Source organism: Vidua chalybeata, chromosome Z (assembly GCF_026979565.1).
Source record: "Vidua chalybeata isolate OUT-0048 chromosome Z, bVidCha1 merged haplotype, whole genome shotgun sequence".
NCBI classification, from domain to species: domain Eukaryota; kingdom Metazoa; phylum Chordata; class Aves; order Passeriformes; family Viduidae; genus Vidua; species Vidua chalybeata.
In genome coordinates this window covers 75,581,038-75,600,231 of record NC_071570.1, presented here as the reverse complement: position 1 = coordinate 75,600,231, position 19,194 = coordinate 75,581,038, and the positions used below count along the sequence as shown (strand labels likewise).

Here is a 19,194-nt window from a genome sequence, read left to right as displayed (position 1 = left end):
TACATACACATATATCTCTGTGTGTGTGTGTGTGTATATGTATGGTTGGGGGGCTTTTTTACAAAAAAGGTCAACTTGTGTTCAGGAGTAAAACACCCACTGCCTTTCTAAGAGCATTGACAGCTGGTGTTCTATGGGAATATTTAGTGATGACAATTGGAACTTTATCCCTTTGACTCTGAAACCCCCTCCCATGAGCTTTCTGAGGGTGTTTAGTTACGAAACCTGATTTCCTTGAAGTTTGTGCAGTGCCAGCAGTAATTTACAGTGAAATTGTAATAATATTTACAAATCCCTTGCTATAGTTGGGGAAGTGATTACTTCTGCTGTATATGGCATGCAGAGAGATAAAGGTCTTACATGGGATTGATGAGGAGAAAAAAGGAAATTTAGTGCCTGCTTAGTTTACTGTTTTTCTTGTTGAGCTGCATCAAATTATGGCAATATTCTTTTGGAAGTGCTGTGTAATTGTAAAAGACAAAGATCAAAACAAAGCAATTACTCCTTAAAAGCAAAACCAAATTAAATGTGCAGGGAAAGGTATTTTGAAGCCTGTATTTTGAACATTCCACCTTAAACACGACCTTGAAAGCTGCTACTTTACGACATTTCTGTGTAGCGACTTGCTGTCCTTAAATCTCTTAAACCGAAATAATGGGGAGTTCTCACATAATCGCTGCTTCCTGTGAGGCCGCCACTATTTGTTTTGAAGTTACTTTCATTGTGTGGTTTCACGGCGTTCTGCAGAGAAAAGGAAGACGAGAAGGGGAAAAACCCGAATTGTTTTCCACCTTTCCCAGGTAGGTTTGAAATCCTTCGTGCCCTGGGGGCGTGCGGCTCCCGCCCAGCCCGGTGTCACCGTGTCACCTCGGGGGCCACTGTCAGCGGCGGGGCCACAGCTGCTGGGAGCCACCAAGGCCACCGAAAGGGCTTGTTTTTAACGCAGGATTTAACATCAGGCTCTCGGGTCGGGCTGACCGTGCTCTGCTGGAAAGAACATCGGGGCGGCTGTGAAATGTCATGGATTAAGGCTTCAAAGATAACACAAGTGCATCTCTGCTCCACCAGTGGAGCCGCGGGGAGCGTCCGGCAGGTGGAGAGAGCCTCTCTCGCACCGTGCTCTGGGCAAATTTAGCTGTGTTGGATTAAATCGAAGTAACTGTTCCCATTTTCTTGTACAGAGGCAGCCTGAGAAACACTTCTGAGTGAGTACCTTTTGCAATGACTCATCATTTCCCGAGTAGTGAATAAAAGCATGTGCTTATTTCCATGTTCCCTCTGAGAGGGGAAAAAAAACCCTTTTATTTATTCAGCATAACAACAGCAACAGAACAAAGCTTTTTTCCTTTGAAGGTCACTTGTAACAGTAACACAAACAATAATATTAACACTTTGCACTACTTTGCATCACAATTAATCACAAAATACTGGTAACACTACCAAAAACTTTCCTTTCCAGACACTTCCCACTGCCCTCCATTGCCTGAGCATTTAGTAGAAAAATTATGGTTTCATTTAAGGGAGCCATAGTCCCATATACATAATTAATTTTAAAATCAACACAGCATAAATTGGGCTTTATACCCTCAGCAAAGACACCACTTAGAACACCTGGTGATAGTCAATTTCTTCTAAGTATTTTTATTTTTTGAAGATCTAATTTCCCCTTAAAATCTTTAACTTCACTATGAGATGAACAGATGAGAACTTGCCATTTCCTTTTGTATTATAGTAAAAACATTTGGAAAGTGTATTCTGTGTAGGGACTTAATTTGTACTCAGTTAATACTGACATATGTTGTTCCACATAACTTCTGTATCATAAAAGTATGTCCACATAATCCCTTTTTTGTACCTGTTGTACACAGGGCTTGATCCAGGAAAATCTCCTGAAGGAAAAGGCAGAACCTGAATGGAAACAAATACTCCCAAAAAGCTATTTACAGAGAGTATATGTTTATAATCCCCTTTAAATGGTTTAATGTATAGAATCCCCATTAAATTGTTTTATGGTGATAATCCCCATTAAATATTGGTATGTTTGTGATCCCCTTCAAATTGTTTTATATCTCCAATCCTGTTTAAATTGGTTTATGTTTAAGATCCCCGTTAAATTGTCTCCTGCTAAGTGCAAAGATAAATAACATTACAGGCTTTTTTTTTAGGCAATGTCAGATTTGGTGAACTTTGACTGAAGCTGTAACATACCCACTGAGTATTTTCAGGAAAAGAATACCTAATTTCAGTATACTGAAATTCACATTACACACACACAATTTCGATACAACTAATTTCTGTAAATTACAACAAAACAGAACACATTCACTTTTTCTCAAAATTTACAAGATGAGATCTAAATGCCAAGTGCAATACCAAAAATCCAACATCTATGGGATGCACACAAAGGCAAGGGAGATACTTGGAATCACAAGACACTACAGGAAAGAAAGAGTTTTACACAGAGATACTTAAAAATACACAGTAGCTTGGAGGCTGCAGAGGACTGCTTTCCACTTGTGTGAAATTCAGTCCTCTGTTTCAAATCAGGCAAAATGTGGGTTTCCATCTCCCAGGTGAGCTTCACAATTGGGCTCACTGGATCACAGAGTGGTTTGGGTTGGAAACCTCCTGAAATAAAAGCCTATGCCATTCCAAGGTGCCTGCCACGGCAGAGACACCTTGCACTATCCCAGGCTGCTCCCAGCTCTGTCCAGCCTGGCCTGGAGCACTCCCAGGGATGGGGCAGCCACAGCTTCTCCGGGGAAACTGTGCCAGGGCCTCACCTTCCCTGGGGTATCTTTTTTGTGTCTGTGTGAGCGGGAGGACAGAGCTCTTCCCTGCTCCTAAATGTGTGTGTGTGCCCCAGCGTCCCGGCGAGGAGGGCAGTGACTGGGGCAGATGGCTCCAGCCTGCCGTGCGCGTCTCTTTTTGGGGGGCTCCAGAACCGCGGCAGGCTACAGAGCCTGTCTGAGGTGCGGGCTCTGCCTCCCGCAGTCTCACCTTCCCCCGGGCAGCGGATTCGGGAGGCGGCCGCTGGAGCAGCCCGCGGCGCCCGGGGACAGCCTGAGCGGGGCTGGCCAGCGGCACGCCCCGGGCGGGTCACTCGCCCTGCTGGCTCCCGGCAGCGCTGCCCTGGCCCCAGCAGGGCTCCGGGGCCAGCCGGGCGTGCGGCCCACGCTGCTGGCCCGCAGCCGGGGTTCCGCGGGCAGCACGGCCCTGCGACACCGGTGCCACCAGCTGCGACACCAGTGCCACCAGCTGCGACACCAATGCCACCAGCTGCGACACCAGTGCCACCAGCTGCGACACCAGTGCCACCAGCTGTGACACCAATGCCACCAGCTGCGACACCAATGCCACCAGCTGCGACACCAATGCCACCAGCTGCGACACCAGTGCCACCAGCTGCGACACCAATGCCACCAGCTGCGACACCAATGCCACCAGCTGCGACACCAGTGCCACCAGCTGCGACACCAGTGCCACCAGCTGTGACATGGGTGTCTGCTCGCTCGCAGCGGGGCTGCTGAGGCCAGGAGACGCTGCCGCTGTGCGCCTGCTGCACGCTGATGTCCCTGGGGTTTCTGTGTATATACAGCCTGGACACACGCACAGTCTGGTGTCCAGCGTCGCAGTCAAACGCTTCGGGGTCCCAAATTCCACGGGCACCACCTCCCTGGGCACTGGAAGGGTGTGTGTTTGGGGAAAGCTTGGAGGGGTGGTATTTACAACCTACAATGCCTGAGGACTGCTGTGGGTTGTCTGCCACAGGCAAGTTGGAAACTTTACAAAACTAGCAAAGTAAACACTCCTTAGTTTGCAGAAGACAGCCTCATTAGATGTCTTTTCATTTAGTTTCTGAGCTATCCCACTCATCCTGAGGCATCATTACTTTACATCACAGACCTGCTCTATTTTGTGATACATGCCATTACAGTCAAGGACTGCAGTGAATATTTACATATAGTAAAGATCCCCTTTGCTCTCCTGTTAAAGATTCAGTAACTGCTGAATCTGCTCACACTGTGATCTGCTCGTACGGCCTCCTCCGCAGCAGATTTGTCTCTTTGGTCCCCTTAGGGAAGGCAGATCCTGGTCGTACTAAGTGAGTTTGTCCGTAAGAAATCATTCCAGAAACTGTGTTTATGAAAGTGAGCTCTGGAACTGGGGGGTGGGGGCTCACATTCAGCGGAGGCAGGAAGCCTGGCCTCGTCTGATCCAGCACTGAGGCTCCTGAGGCCTCTTCCTCTAGAGCCTGATTTCTGCCTCTTGGAGAAACAGGAGACATCTCCAGAACTCTTCTCGGACTTGGCAACAAAGTCTGGTATGTAGGAAGAATCTCTTTATTTCCTTTTGGTGACTTACTACATTTGGTATCAGCAGCAGGAACTAGACTGTTAGTTGAGTGAGAACTGGAGATGTTGTAATTTGCTTCTCCACTTCCTTTCTTGATAATGCTGTCAAGGTCTGAAAGTAAGCTGATTTGTCCCAGACTGGCATCCATGCCCATGGGAATCTCACTGGGGTTGTGTTTCTCTTCAACAAAAGGAGTCTGATAGTTTACTGCATCACGCAATGCTTTCCTTGACATGGTTTGATCAGAGGTTTTCAGTACCTGAGCGGTGTCCTTCCTGTCTCTGCTTTTGTGACTGGTGGTGACACTCTTGCACAAGTCAAGGCCACTGACTGTACAGGAGAGCTCTTCCATGGGACTGCTACACTGAAGTTCTTGTGGAGAAGCAATTTTCCTCTGCTGAAACACTGCTGGACAGCACTTCAGCCACGGGTCACACTGCAGCACCCGTGTCAGCTTGAACCGCGCTGGTGTGGAGCTGGATTTGGTCATTAGAGGCACTCTTTCAGACGAGTTGTCCCCCTGTTGCCCACCATACAGCTCTTTAAAGCTGAAAGGGTCTTCCGGGCCCTCGTTTGGTTCTATTTCTGACGGGGAGGTGCAATCAGCTGGGGAGGTGCATTCCTCGAGGTCTGGAGGAGGCACGTTCAGGTACTGCTTAGTTTTCTGCCTCCCCGACGCGGACTTGTCCGTGGTGATGATGATCACTTCTTTCCCCCGTGCCTTGCAGGCCTTCAGCAGCAGCTCCAGGGTGTCTCTGTCGGCAGCGTTGATGGCGTACACCAGCGCAGAGCGGTTGGAGTGGTCTGGCAGGCTGGGGTCGGCCCCGCTCATCAGCAGCAGGGACACCACCTCGGGGCCTGCCTTCTCCAGGCAGGCGTGCATCAGGGCCGTCTTCCCGGACTTGTCCTGGATGTTGGGGTCGGCCTTGCTGTCCAGCAGGTACTTGACCATCCTGGCCTTGCTGGCGCTCTGCAGGTCGGCGTGCCGGGTCATGCAGGCCACCATGAGCGGGGTCTCGCCGCGGCTGTTGCTCTCGTTGACGTAGGCCCCGCCGTCGATCAGCAGCCGCGCGAGGCGCAGCCGCCGCTGGTACACGGCCTTGATCAGCGAGTAGCCCTCGGGCGGCACGTCCGCGGCCTCCATCGCCCTGCTCTGCCCCAGGAAACACGCGGGTCCCCCGGAGAAGGAGAAGGAAACGGGGGAAAAGTAACAAAAGAGGGCTTAACTGTGCTAATTGCTCCCGTAGACGCCCGCGTATTTTGTGGAAAAAATATGAAGGGAAGAAAAGAAGAAAGGTTTTCCCGCCCTTTAGACTTACAACAGATGTGTTAAAAACTTAAAAAAACCCCTTCAATATAATTATAGTGTTTATACAAGATTAAAGCGTGACTGTCACCTTCTTAGTTTTTGACTGTCCTTCACACGGTCCTCTGCCTGAGCAGACAGTATCAGCTCTACAACAAAAGAAACATTTGACAGCATCAAAGAGAATCAGGAGGTTTCACACAAAAAATTAAGAGCTTACTGTGGCATAAATTACAATATACATTCATATAGGAATGTATACCTGCAGACATGCAGCTAAAACTTCTATGTCTTGTATGTGGTTGCTTACCTGTGTGTAGGGAAAACCTTTAGAAGGAAAAAAAAAACATTCTTTAATAATTGGCAGAGCAATATTATTTCAATACAAGATTAGATATGCATTAAATGATTACATTCATGTATTTACAATGTATTTCTAGAGAAATAGAAATGTTTACATGGTTTACCTGTAAAGGAAATTAAGTAATCATTTTTACTCATCACTGAAAACACTAGTAATGTTCTGGTGATTAACTGAAAAGCAGTAATTTCATTCTGCTTTACTGTGAATACCAAAATTGAAGGATTATCTCAATATACTTTGTTCCAAAAGTCCAAGAAGCAGAAAAAAATGAGAGTCAGATTTACTCCCTGTAAATCTGGGGAGGAAATCTGACTTTGATTGGTGGCTTGTTTTTCTCACCCCTCTATCTTGATGAAACATTTTTAAATGGTAATTGCATTGAAATTAATTTAGGGATTCACTCCATTATACTAACAGTACAGGACTCAGTACTGTCTATCTCAGCTTGCATTGAAGTGTAAATCATTATTATGATTTTTGTGTGTACTTTTGACAAGTAATGTATTCAAGATTATTGAAAAGTCTTTTATAAATGTATCCAATCAATTTGCGCATTTAGGTTTCCAGAAGGAAACTGCAAAGAAATACCTGGTAGAAAACACACATGCTGGAATTCTGATTGTGTTCTCCCCTGGCTTTGACCTACCTGGAAGTTGTTGGTGATTTTACATTTCTTTTGTATGTATCTAAAGCTCCTCTAATACTTAACTGCTCACTTTACTCAAGTGAGAGCATATAGCTTTTATAAGCATTTTCATCTGCAGAAATGCCTTTTGTGGCCAAAAGAACATTAAATATTAAACAGGCATGGAAGGAGAATAATGCTACCTGAAGTGGAGCAGCAGGTCAGGGCTGAAGGTGAGGCTGCTTCTGTGACATCTCATCTAACCCCTCCCGTTGCTGAAATTCGCTTTTTTCGCCAACTTCAGCAGGACTGCTGGTCTGAGGGGGTGGAAGGCTGACCTAAGACAATAGTTGAAGTTGGAAAGTTAGGAGTACATGGAGCTGGCAGGTATGAACTTGCCTGGAGAAAGCCTGAGATGTTTCTGTGCAGAGAAAAGTGAGGAGAAGATTCATGAGAAGCAGCAGAGAAGCACAGAAATGCTTCAGAATCAGACACTGTGCAATCAAAAGACAGTGTTACAGGTTCACAACTGGAACAACATCATGCAGAACACACTCCCGAGTGCTGGATGACAGCCACAGCTTCATCTGCTAATCATATCACACCTGGTCTGGCTACAGCCTGCTCCAAAAACCCCACACCTGGCTTTCTTGAACTGAAAGACCACCGGCCAAGCAGATTCCCTAAAAGAGTGATTTATTGGATAATTCATCGCAGATCGGTGCTGAACAGACTGAGGCTCCACAACATTCCTAAATGTAACTAACTGCTATGTCAGAAGCACTCCATGAGTTCCCAGGCTATCGGCACTGACACAGGTGCCTCTCACCTGTGAAGGTAAACTTTTGAAAGCAGCTTCAAGCTTTAAAGCAGTTTGAGGAACGAACTCAGTGTGTGACACTGAATCATGGGCTGGTCTGTCAAATCACCCACAAATTCCTCTTATTCTTGTGCAAATAATATTCCTGTACTGCGCTGATTAGAAAGTGCTTAGCTTTGTTTTCAAACAGTAATGTTGTCCTGGAAAGTACTCTGAGACAAAATAGCCCCAGGCACCTCATAGTATGAAAAGCTGGTTGTGAATGTAATAGTCTAATCACAGCACTGAGGGGGAAAGAGCCCATCGACGTTATAACAAATAAACGCAGGCAACAGTGTCATGAATGCGTGATAGGAATGAAGGAATTCTTGCAAAGTATTCCTCACCTGTTTAATGTGAGAGACAGATCTCCTGACCTCCGAGCCTCAGCACCCTCACAGTTAAACAAGCTCTCACAGTTGTGTTCAGAGAGTCTACAATCATTCCTGTGAAATTGCCATTGATTCCCATCTCGGAAAAAAGACGTGCTTTCACACTGAAAGAGCACGAGCACCTCGGTATTTTTATGATTCTTCGTATACACATTAAACCTGGCAAATTCAGTCAGGGTAGCAAAAACTTGTTTTGCTAGTTTCAATTTACCTACCACGTACAAGTTACTTTTGATTTACAAACATTACCATTCCAGCGCTGCCAGGACCGCTCCGCCACCACCACCCCAAAGTTCCCACCGCAGCCGACGGCTCTAAAGGGCTCCGTGAAGCGGAGCCGGGAAAAAGCGGGGACCGCAAACTTCTCGGCGGAGGGAAGCACCCACAGCAGCACGCGAACGCCACGAGCGCTAGATGAAGGCTTTCAGAATTAGTTTAAATACTTTACCGCGCTGTCAGCGGCGAGGCGGCGGCGCCGCTTCCCCGCGCCGCGTTCTCCGCTGCGCTGCGCCGCGGGCGGACGGGACGGAGCCGCCGCTCCTGGCGCTCCCGGCGGCGCCGAGCCGCACCGGGACGCTCGGCAGCACCGGGACAGCGAGCGCCGCCCCCGGCACCGCCCTCGGCCTCGGCGGGGCTGCGCTGCCCCTCCGCAGCCGCGGCCCCTCGCAGCCGCCACCCCCGAGCCCACCCCCGCGGGCCCGCCCTGTGCCCCGCGGCCGGCCCCGGAGCCAGAGCCAGGCCCACAGCAAGACAGAGAGCGAGCCCCAGAGCCAGAGCCCCACAGCCAGAGCCACGGCCAGACCCAGAGCCAGGCCCACAGCCACAGCCAGGCCCACAGCCAGACCCAGAGCCGGCCCCAGAGCGAGCCCCACAGCCAGAGCCACAGCCCGCTCACAGCCAGGCCCACAGCCGGCCCCACAGGCAGACCCAGAGCGAGCCCCAGAGCCGGCCCCACGGCCCGCTCACAGCCTCGGCACCGCACGGCCGCACACACCTGCTGCCCCCCGGCCCCCTCCACATCCGCAGCCCAGCAGCCCGAACGCCCCAAATGCCCTTCTCGTCCCAAATACCCCACACACCTCTCACCCTCCTCGTACCCCAGACAGCCCACACGCTCCACACACCCCCACATCCCTTGAAACCTCTCCCACCCCAAATATCCTTCACACCGCATGCACCCGTCAGACCCCACACACCCCACACACCCCTCAGACCCTACAAACCCCTCAAACCCCACAAACGCCACACACCCCTCGAACCCTACAAACCCCACACACCCCTCAGACCCCACAAACCCCACACACCCCTCTGACCCCACAAACCCCTCAGACCCTACAAACCCCACACACCCCTCAGACCCCAAACACCCCTCAGACGCTACAAACCCCACACACCCCTCAGACCCTACAAACCTCACACACCCCTCAGACCCCACAAACCCCACACACCCCTCAGACTCTACAAACCCCACACACCCCTCAGACTCTACAAACCCCACACACCCCTCAGACCCCACAGACCCCTCAGACCCTACAAACCCCACACACCCCTCAGACCCCACACACCCCTCAGACTCTACAAACCCCACACACCCCTCAGACCCCACAAACCCCACGCACCCCTCAGACCCCACACACCCCTCAAACCCCACAAACCCCACACATACCTCAGACCTTACAAACGCCACACACCCCTCAGACCCCACAAACCCCACACACCCCTCAGACCCTATACACCCCTCAGACCCTACAAACCCCACACACCCCTCAGACCCTACAAACCCCTCAAACCCCACAAACGCCACACACCCCTCAGACCCCACACACCCCTCAAACCCCACAAACCCCACACACCCCTCAGACCCTACAAACCCCACACACCCCTCAGACCCCATAAACCCCACACACCCCTCAGACCCCACACACCCCTCAGACCCTACAAACCCCACACATTCCTCAGATCCCACACACCCCTCCGACCCCACACACCCCTCAGACCCCACAAACCCCACACACCCCTCAGACCCTACAAACCCCACACACCCCTCAGACTCTACAAACCCCACACACCCCTCAGACCCCACACACCCCAGACACCCCTCAGACCCTACACACCCCTCAGACCCCACACCACCCACTCTTGCCCACCCCTCCCCCCTCCTGTCACCCCACGTACCCTCACACCTGCAGCCCCCCTTGTCTCACACCGTCCCACAGCTCACAGCCGCACACACAGCAGCACACATCACCCCACAGCTCCGGAGCCCCGGCCCCTCTGACGCCCCCAGCCCGCAGCACCTCCGGGGATTGCCCTGGCGCGGGGTGGCTGCTCCGGGCAGAGGCAGCACCGAGGGGTCCCTGGCTGTGCTCTGTCATCTCCTGTCGGTGCAGCCAGAGGAACGGAGGAACGGCCCGCAGAACACCCTCCGCACCACCACGCTGCTCCCAGCCACCCAGGCCACGGATTTAACGGGGCTGACAGGCAGCTGAGCCCAAGGAGATGCTTCCCTCAGGTGTGACCAAGTTCGACTTTGCAATAGTTCCTGGTTAGTTTCACAGGCTAGAATCCTGTGAAATTTCAAGGCACAGTCAAAGACACTTCTTTGTTTCCATGCAAGCTCAGGACACCTTCACAACAACACAGTCTGGTTGAGGCTGGAGGGGATCTCTGGAGCTCATCCAGTCCAAGCCTCCTGATCACCCAGCAGCACCATGCCACCATTTGTTTAATGCCTCCAAGGACAGACTCCACAACGTTTCTGGGCAGCCTGTGCCAGTGCTGGGTCACCCTCACAGTGACAAAGGCTTTCCTGGGGTTCAGAGGGAGAGCCTTGGCTCGGTTTGTGCCCCTTGGCTCTTTGCCTGTCACAGCACTGCTGGGAAGGATGCAGCTCTGCCGCGTGTGCATTCTCCTCTGCTGTACAGCACTGAGACCCCTTCTGGGCATCGTCTCTTCCAGGCTGTCCAGGAGCGGCTGCCTGAGCCTCTTCGCTTCTGACAGAGGTCCTGTGGGGATCGTCTGGGACACAGTGCCAAAGGCTCTGCAGAAATCCAGGTGGGCCCTGCCCACGGCCTTCCTCGGGCTCATGGCAGGAGGTCTGCGGGTTGCCCGAGCACAGCTGCCCCTGGAGCAGCCAGCCTGGCCCTTCCCTCCCCATCGCTGCGCTGTGCTGCGCTCTCCTGCGGTCGCTGGGTGCCTGTGGTGGTGCTCACGGGGTGTTCTCACGCGCACCTGTGAGCCTCAGCACTTCCCGATGCTCCCCAGAGGCTCCAAGGGGCTTCCTGGGAGTGCACCTGGCAGGGCGACGTCGCAGACGAGGGGTGTGTGAGAGCCTGCAGGCAGCCCTGGCGAGGCACGGCCGCCTCACCGACCCTGTGCGAGCACACAGCTGCCAGGTGAGTGCCGCACACCAGCAGGGCAGGTGAGGGTGAGCTGGCAGCCAAACCAGCCACCACGGCCGGACAAGGAGCAGCGAGCCACAGCACAGCATCCAGCTGCACAGCACTGAGCTCGGCATCGCAGAGAGAGAAGGTTCCAGGAGCAGTGCGAAGGGGATTTGCGCCTTGCTATTTTTTAAAAGTGCACGTCAGGATCAATGAGAAGCCGTCATGACTAAGAGCTGGATAAATGGTATGAATAAGCCACTAAGACAAACAACATTCTAAGGGCAGGTTCCTCAGTCGCTCTTGAACCTTCTCTTTCAGAAACTAAGTTGGGAGAATGTCCACAGATGTTTTGGGGCTTTGTTTGCCCGCGGTAAGATTCTAATTATCGTTGTTTTCTTTTCTCCCCTACCTCATCCGCATTCTTAATACTCAGTGTTTGCCATGCAGCCTCAGAAAAGCTTGTGTACTGAGCACCCACTCTTGAGGAGTTTACTGCTCTTCACAGTCCTGTTGTTGGGTTAATTCTGTGAGATGGAGAGGCAGTGTACACTCGTGTATATACCAGCACTCCTGCTGCTGAAACAGTACCACTTCTGTAGTTCTTGCAGCTCTAAATGTCCCCTTTCTTATTCCTCCTTCCATCCTTGGCTGCATTGTGCTGTTGAGCTTGATAGCCAACATGAATCATTGACCAAAAAGACCCAAAAAAAGCCCCGCGTATCAAACCAGCTCTTGGAAGAACACTTTTATGAAGATAATTAGATTTTTTTCTTATAAACATCACCATGGATACCCTTGGATGGATAGGAAAACAACTACTGGTATCAAGAAGTTCCTGCTAAAAGTGAAGGAGAGTGGAAAGCCAGAGCAGGCAACACATCCATGAAGCACAAATTTTATTATAAAACTCAGAGGATGTTTGCATATGCACATGGCATATTTGTTTATCACACTTCTTGATAACCCTCTCCTGTATTTCACTGACAGCTGGGCCACCTGGATATGTACCAGGAGAAAGTTTCATGGTTGCAGAATTCTAATAATAATTTCAATTAACTAAAAATGTTTGTCACAAACAGATGTTTTAGGTGGCTCAAAGAATCACTGGAAAAGGTATTGCCAAATCAGGTTTAATATAAAAGTGAAAGTGCAACAAAGCTCATTGGCATGCTTCACTCTACTACTCACAGTTCAAGCACAGAGATCAAAATCTAGAATCAATCAATCTAAAATTAAAATCAAATGAAAGTGATATATGTGGAGGCTGAGGACAGGAACAAGAAGAAGAATGGGAAAGGGTGAGGATGCAAAGGGATAAGGGAGACCCTGTCACTGAGTTACAGGGTTCAGAGTGGACCTCCCTGCAAAACGTAGCCTCAGACTTGACCAAAGCTTTAGGCCTAAAGATTTTAACAGCACTTAAACATAGTGGCACTGAATTAATAGCCTAATTTAAAGAATTTTACAAAGGACTGTAGAATTTACTAGAAGCATGACAGTCACTCACAGGCCTGACTTATGAATCTAGTGCATTTAGGCATCAGAGAGCAACATTCCTAGTCCATTTTCTGTAGCACATTCACAGTCACACACTCAGAGCCTGCTCAGGTGTGCTCAGGTGTGCTCAGGTGTGCACAATCCCTGTACATTTCCCCTGTGGGAAATGGCCCCCAGCTCAGGGAAGGACTCACTTAGGACCTACAGTGTTTGTAGGGTCTCAACATCAGGGCCAATGTTTGTAGGGTCACAGCGTTACTCATAGTAACGTTCCGTCCGGATTGCAATTCTGCTTGGCAACTTTCTCTGAATGTTCAACAATGAAAATGTTTGTCCACTTGGACTTGCTCATTAACCTGCTCCAGGTCCTGGGAGCAGACAGTGTCTCTGGTAGCTCAGGAGGAGCTCAGCCCTCGTGGTGCTGCTCGTCAAGGCCACGACCTAATGAGCATTTCTGAGATCACAGCATGGCCCCAGGTGGGTGATTCTTGATAAACTGTGCCCAAATATGGGCAGGCAGGCAGGAAAATGACATATTTAGTTTTCTGATGCCAGTTGCCAGCAAGCTGGAGGAAGCCCAGCAGTGGACTGCAGGCCTGGAGCCCAGGAGCCCTGTTTTGGGAAGGTGGTGTCAGAGCTGAAAGCCCTGGCTTGGCACCTGTGGGGCCCAAGTGTCATCAACCACAGTCGGGCCTTTCCTGTGTCCCTGGGGATCCTGGGAACCAGCACTTTGTTCATAAGAAAATAAAAGAAAGGAAAGGAATGGAAGTAGTTAAATGCGGTCTGACATCCTCACCCCCTGCCCTAGTTTTGGATTTTGCTTCCCATGAGAGATTGTAAACACTCTGTGGTGTCTGTTTGGTACTGGCCAGCCTCAGCCTACACCAGCAAGAACTCATTCAAGGGAAGGAGCCGTGATGCTTACATATGTAATTACTTACATATTAATGCATTGCAGTGTGAATTGTTGAACATGATATAACATAACCTAAGTCATTCTAGTAACTCAGTTACTTTATTATGTATTAGTGCATAGAATTATTTTCAAAATGGTGAATGAATGGAAAAATGCAGAAGTCTAATTAACTTGGTTTAGTTGAGATGACTGAAAAAAACCCCAAACCCTGAAACCATTTTTATGATATACCATTTTGGTACCTTAAATACCTTCTAAACCATTAGGTACAGAGGCAGATGTTTACTGTAGTAGAACTGTTTGCTGAGAAGAATGTGTTCATCTTGTAAACAACAGTGTTATTAAAAATATATCTCTTAAATGTAACAGGCACAGCTGCTTGCTTGTTCAAAGTCTTGAAAGGGGATTATGGTAGTGATGTAGAGACATCAGTTGAGAGGTCTAAGAGAGAAGTGGAGTGCTATGATTTGTGCTTCAAAAATAATGACCAAAACAGCACAGAAGGAATTAGGAGTCTATGAAGTGTCTCACAAAAACCCCGTGCGTGCAGTGTAAAATCTAGAGAAGTGCCTTGTTATGTTATTGGTTTGTTTCCCAGGCAATCTGGAGGCACACGTGGCACTGCACTGTCCCTGCTAACAGGCTCCATGGGCCCGCCAGGCTCTGGTGCGACCCTCTGCCTCCAGGCAGATCATGCCAGTGCCCAGGTATCTCCTGGCTTCCATCACGCATGCTTTGATTAGCTATTTAGGACGTGGAGCTTTCTGCCTGGAGAAATAATCTCTCTGAAGTGTTTGGTGGTTTATTGCCAAGTACTTCGATTAAAAAACTGAGTGTGTGTGGGAACTGCACTTGTGACACTTGCAGGAATAATTGTGGCTGGTGACGGAAGCAGGGCTCCCTCTAACAGCTTTAGAGAATATATTGCAATAAATGTCTTGTTCCATGGGCACAAGCCTTTGCAATGCTGCTCAATTCAAGTGCTACCTTCACAGCTGCTATAACTCAGCAGGCTCAGGAGATAACTATCTTTTGCCAGCTCCCACAGTCTGTGAACATCCTTAGTGCAGAATCTGTCTCATACATATGTTTATAAATTGTTGTTTAGATTGCAGCAGAACCTTGTCTGTACTTTTGTGTCTGGAGCAGTTTCTAAAAGAATCTGAATTACATTCTATGAAAAAATATAGTGAATTGTGCAGAAAAAATATGAAACTGGTCTGCAACAAAAGGAACAGAATTTACATGATTCCATTGGAAAGATAGCCATAATTTCATGAGAGCCACTGAGAGTCAACACTAAAGAAATCAATTTTGACTGGCTGAAAGAGCAATATGCACAAAAATACTCAGTGAGTAAAGAACGCCAGTCAAATTGGTTGCCTTCTACCATGATAAACAACTGAACAGTCATGGAAAAAAAAAGATTTAAAATTAATTAGGAAAAAATAAATATTTCTAAATTAGGTATGTTACATTAATGAGGTTTTCCACCTATAAAAGATTAAAATCCACCTAATTAATCCATTAATGAGGTTTTCCACCTAAAAAAGATTAAAATCACTATACCTCCTCTTGTTAGGTTTTCCACCCAAAAAGATTAAAAATTAGATCTGGTCCCATCAGCAGATCTAAGAGAGGTCAGCAGATGGGACCAGATGGGACCAGATCTAAATTTTACTCTTTTTGAGCAAAACCTAACAAGAGGAGGTATAGTGATTAAAGGTTACTTCTTGCTCTTGTGAAAATGAAGTTCTTTTTCCAGCTGTTTTCACAAGAAATCATTTCCAGGAGCTTTTTTTGGGCATGTTCGATGAGCTACTGATGCAGAACTAAAAAGACTAAACGCTCCTAAAGTGCTCCTTAGTACAACTGAACAAGCTTTAGTGCAATTCAGTGGCCCAATCCATTTTAAGTTATTGAGGTGAAGCAGGGATCTCCAGTGAAGGGCTGGTAATCCATCCCCTGGGACAGCTGTCTGAAACCAATGTGAGTGTTCCCAGCAGAGTTTTGTGTGGAAAACTGCATTTGGAGGAAGCATGCAAGTCTCCATCTCAATTAAATCAATTACATAATTTATAAATTATTTTATGGCTTTGAATAATGGCTTATTTACTGAAGAAGACTCTGCTTGGCATCAGGAACTTGTTAAACTGAACTGCTCAAGGAAGGAAAAGACATGGATTTAGAGCTCCATAGGTAATGGTGTATTATTCATTTCTTGCCCTCTCAGGTTCTGTTTACTCTCAGTTTGTATTTACTTTTCAATTTTTTTTTCACAGCACACATCACGTAACAGAATATTTATTTTCATACCTACAGCTTTGCTTACTTAGGCAAAAATATGGCCCAATTTCAAGAAAAACACTTCACCACCACTTAATCAGAAATAAGCACATACTTAAGAGAATCTATTTGAAATACCTGCTTCTCTTGATCAGCGCAATTCTCTGACTTTCTGTAAATTTTCAATCCAATGGGACAACCGAAGAGATAAAGAACAGAATGGCGAGGACCACAGCTCAAGGACTGAAGATCATATACAAATGCTTTAGCTAAACCATCAAATGATAAAAAGAGCAAAACAGATGTATGAAAAAAGATATTCTTCTTTAACCCACGCAATTTAATTGGAGATGAACAGGCAACTTTTGCAATGCAAGCTCTTGTCCAAGACACTTGAAAAAAAGTCCTGAAAATGTAATCAGAATAGACCTCTGCTTAAGAGCTCATCTATTCTTTTTCCAGCCATGTCGATTAATCTAACAAAAGGCTTCTTGTATGAATTTTGCTTTGATGTTACAGAGAGGAGACAGCATGATCTGCATTCAGAGAACAGAGGGTAAAATAACCCAGGAGCACCCCAGAGCCGGCTGAAAAGAAGTGAAGGTAGGGAAAAGAGCGTGTTTCCCAGAACCGAGGGAAGCAGAATAGCACTGGGCTGGGCACAGCGACAGCCCCTGGGCACGGGAGGCTCTGGGATGGGACTCTCGCTCCCGGGTGTGGAGCAGGCGCCTCCGGACAGCAACTCCCGCTGAGGATTTCTGTGGAGCTGACAAGGCTGTCACACAAACGCCCAAATCCTGAAAATCCCTCTCTAATGACATTCTTTGTCATAGCATCTTCAAGCCGCTAAACCCCGCAGCACTCTTAAAGTGTTTTCTAAGTAATTATAGCTACAGGGCAAGCTAACACAATAAACCATGTATCCTTCTAAGAAACATCAATTTCCTCTTCTCAGCTCTCTTTCTCCTCTTCCACTCTTCTGTTTCAGGACCTGGCTCTTCAGATTTTTCAGCCAGCCTTACCCTAACTTGGTTGGCTTTATTCCCACAGCCCTCCAGGGCAAGCAGACAGCTAATGCACGTCTGAATAACAAGGGAGACATCTCCCAGTTTTGTACTTCACCAGACTTTGTCGCCTCATCTGTCACCTCTGCTCACCTAATTTTCTATCCTGATTAAGGAACAATCCTTCCTTCAAGTCAGCTGCTGCCTCTGCGTGCTCCCACCTTCTTCTGTTAGCATAACTTTTTAACTACTCAGGCTAAGTTTGGGTTTAGGTTTAAGTCCTCAGCAAATTAGCTGCTGTCTGACGAAGTCAACACAACTGTCTGTTCTCCATTAAGATGTCATGTCAAGTGCTACCAGTGCTCTCCTCAGATAACCTGAATAAGATAATCATTGCCATTCTCCCCTTCCTGTTTTTCCCCTGCTCTTCTGTATAAATACTAATAGTGTTTTATTTGGTAAATTAGCTAACTTATTTTTTAGAGTGTACCTTTCTTTTCCATGGATTGCTGTCCACGATAGAGATTTGTTGTTGGAATGTTCCCAGGTCTGACCTTGAATACACTGTGGCTCTAACACTACTGAAAACATCAGCTTTCTACTGCCAAATGGAAATTGCTGTCCACTGTCAGATAAGAGATAATGAGTAATAGACAAGAAGCAAAAACATTTATATTTGTTTTTCAATTTTTATGCAAACCCTCTGGTTTTAGCTATCTTGTTAAATCTAGTATTATCTTCGAAAATTAAAATTTTAATATGTTTGGGACAGTTTGTTCCTGGGAAAGCATGAATGAGGGGGATTAAATTATACCTGTATAGACTTTTCTTGGTGATAGATAATTACACTGTCACTCATGATGCTGTTCATTGCACTTAGCTGCATGGAACTGGGTAAAAACATGGCTTTTTCCCCTGTACTGGACATAATGAGAATCTATGGCTTTTCAAGGAATCATTCATCAATGAGGTACAGGAGTAAACAAAACATGGGGAAGACACATTTGGAACACAGTTTTTTTTTTTTTTTTTTTTTTTTTTCTCTTCAAGCCACAGTATGAGAGACTTATTTTTACCCTGGGCAAGTAACAGGGGCCAGGTAACCACCCTCACAATACACCCAACAGCAAACAGTCTGCATGTGCTTGTTGAGCACACAGGCTCACACCCTTCTGCCCACCCATCCTGAGACAGCAAACCTTTAACCTTGGTGTGGTTAAAGAGTGGTGCCTGGGCTGTCTGTCCCTGGGGTGAACATGATTTTGGGCTCAGCTTCACTGCAGTCAAATGCATTCTCCTAGTTCTTCACGGGGCTCTGTAAATTGAAAAGCTGTGGTGCAAAAGGTGCTGTCCAAATGCAGTGCTTCTACTGAAAACCAAACCAAACAAAAATGCATCTTTGTGGCAGAGAGCCACACTGAAAGAACAGCATTGTGTTCTGAAAAGTTTCAAGTAGGAGACAAAGTTTGCATTTCCACGAAACGTCAATTAACTTAATTTGTTGTTGTATCTGACAAAGGACATAGTTAAATCTGGAGAGGACTGATTGAGTCCACAAAGAATCAAGAGTAACCACTTATGTTCTCAGGAGGCTTGTTTTTGCACCCAAGTTAAAAGTTCTTTGAATCTGAAATGATGCTACAAAACATCCTGGCCTCAGTGAACCCTATCTCTGCACTTAGGCACAAAGTTTATTCTAATGTATGTTGGCCTCAGCCAACATTGCGTCAAGTCTTTTCACCCACTTTTAATAAATGTCAGTTGTCCTAAACACAGTACTTTGCAAACTGTCAAAGCTTTCAACACTGACCTATAACAGGTAGGTTTTAAACACTTTTCGGAGGTTATTCTCTTGCCACGGTCACTGTGACTCGTATTTAAAAAAATACCAAATGACATCTCCCTGGCAGCAGTCTGCTTCCTCCCCTTCAACAATGTACTGTCAGTTTAAAACTCTGGACACTTTTTGCAGCATTATGTAAGCATAAACTTGTTTTTATCGATCAATGTAACATCAGCACACACGGAACAAGAAGATCAATACAGGGAAGTGCTTACAGTTTCAAAGGAAACAGAGAAATCTGAGAAAACTCAGAGCAGGTGCTGCAACAAATATGCTTTTTATCAGCTGGGTGTTGTAGTAAAGTGCCATGGAAAATTCAAGGGGTGCTCATAGCTGATATTCTAAGGGAACATCAGTGTA

General features: G+C 47.5%; 1 protein-coding gene and 1 long non-coding RNA gene across 2 annotated transcripts; one reads left to right on the top strand and one right to left on the bottom strand.

The window, feature by feature from the left end:
- Positions 1-430: 430 nt before the first annotated feature.
- ANKRD34B (ankyrin repeat domain 34B) lies at positions 431-8,409 on the bottom strand. Its single transcript, XM_053932806.1, has 5 exons — positions 8,351-8,409; positions 6,855-6,989; positions 5,973-5,989; positions 868-5,811; positions 431-741 (listed from the first exon to the last, which is right to left on the bottom strand). The coding sequence occupies exon 4, from the start codon at positions 5,498-5,500 to the stop codon at positions 4,019-4,021; it is 1,482 nt and encodes a 493-aa protein (XP_053788781.1). The 5' UTR covers positions 5,501-5,811; positions 5,973-5,989; positions 6,855-6,989; positions 8,351-8,409; the 3' UTR covers positions 431-741; positions 868-4,018.
- Positions 8,410-12,233: 3,824 nt separating this feature from the next.
- Positions 12,234-17,660, top strand: LOC128781868 (uncharacterized). Its single transcript, XR_008428538.1, has 3 exons — positions 12,234-13,262; positions 16,507-16,590; positions 17,539-17,660. It is a non-coding gene; the product is annotated as an uncharacterized LOC128781868 (long non-coding RNA).
- The last annotated feature ends 1,534 nt before the right edge of the window (positions 17,661-19,194 follow it).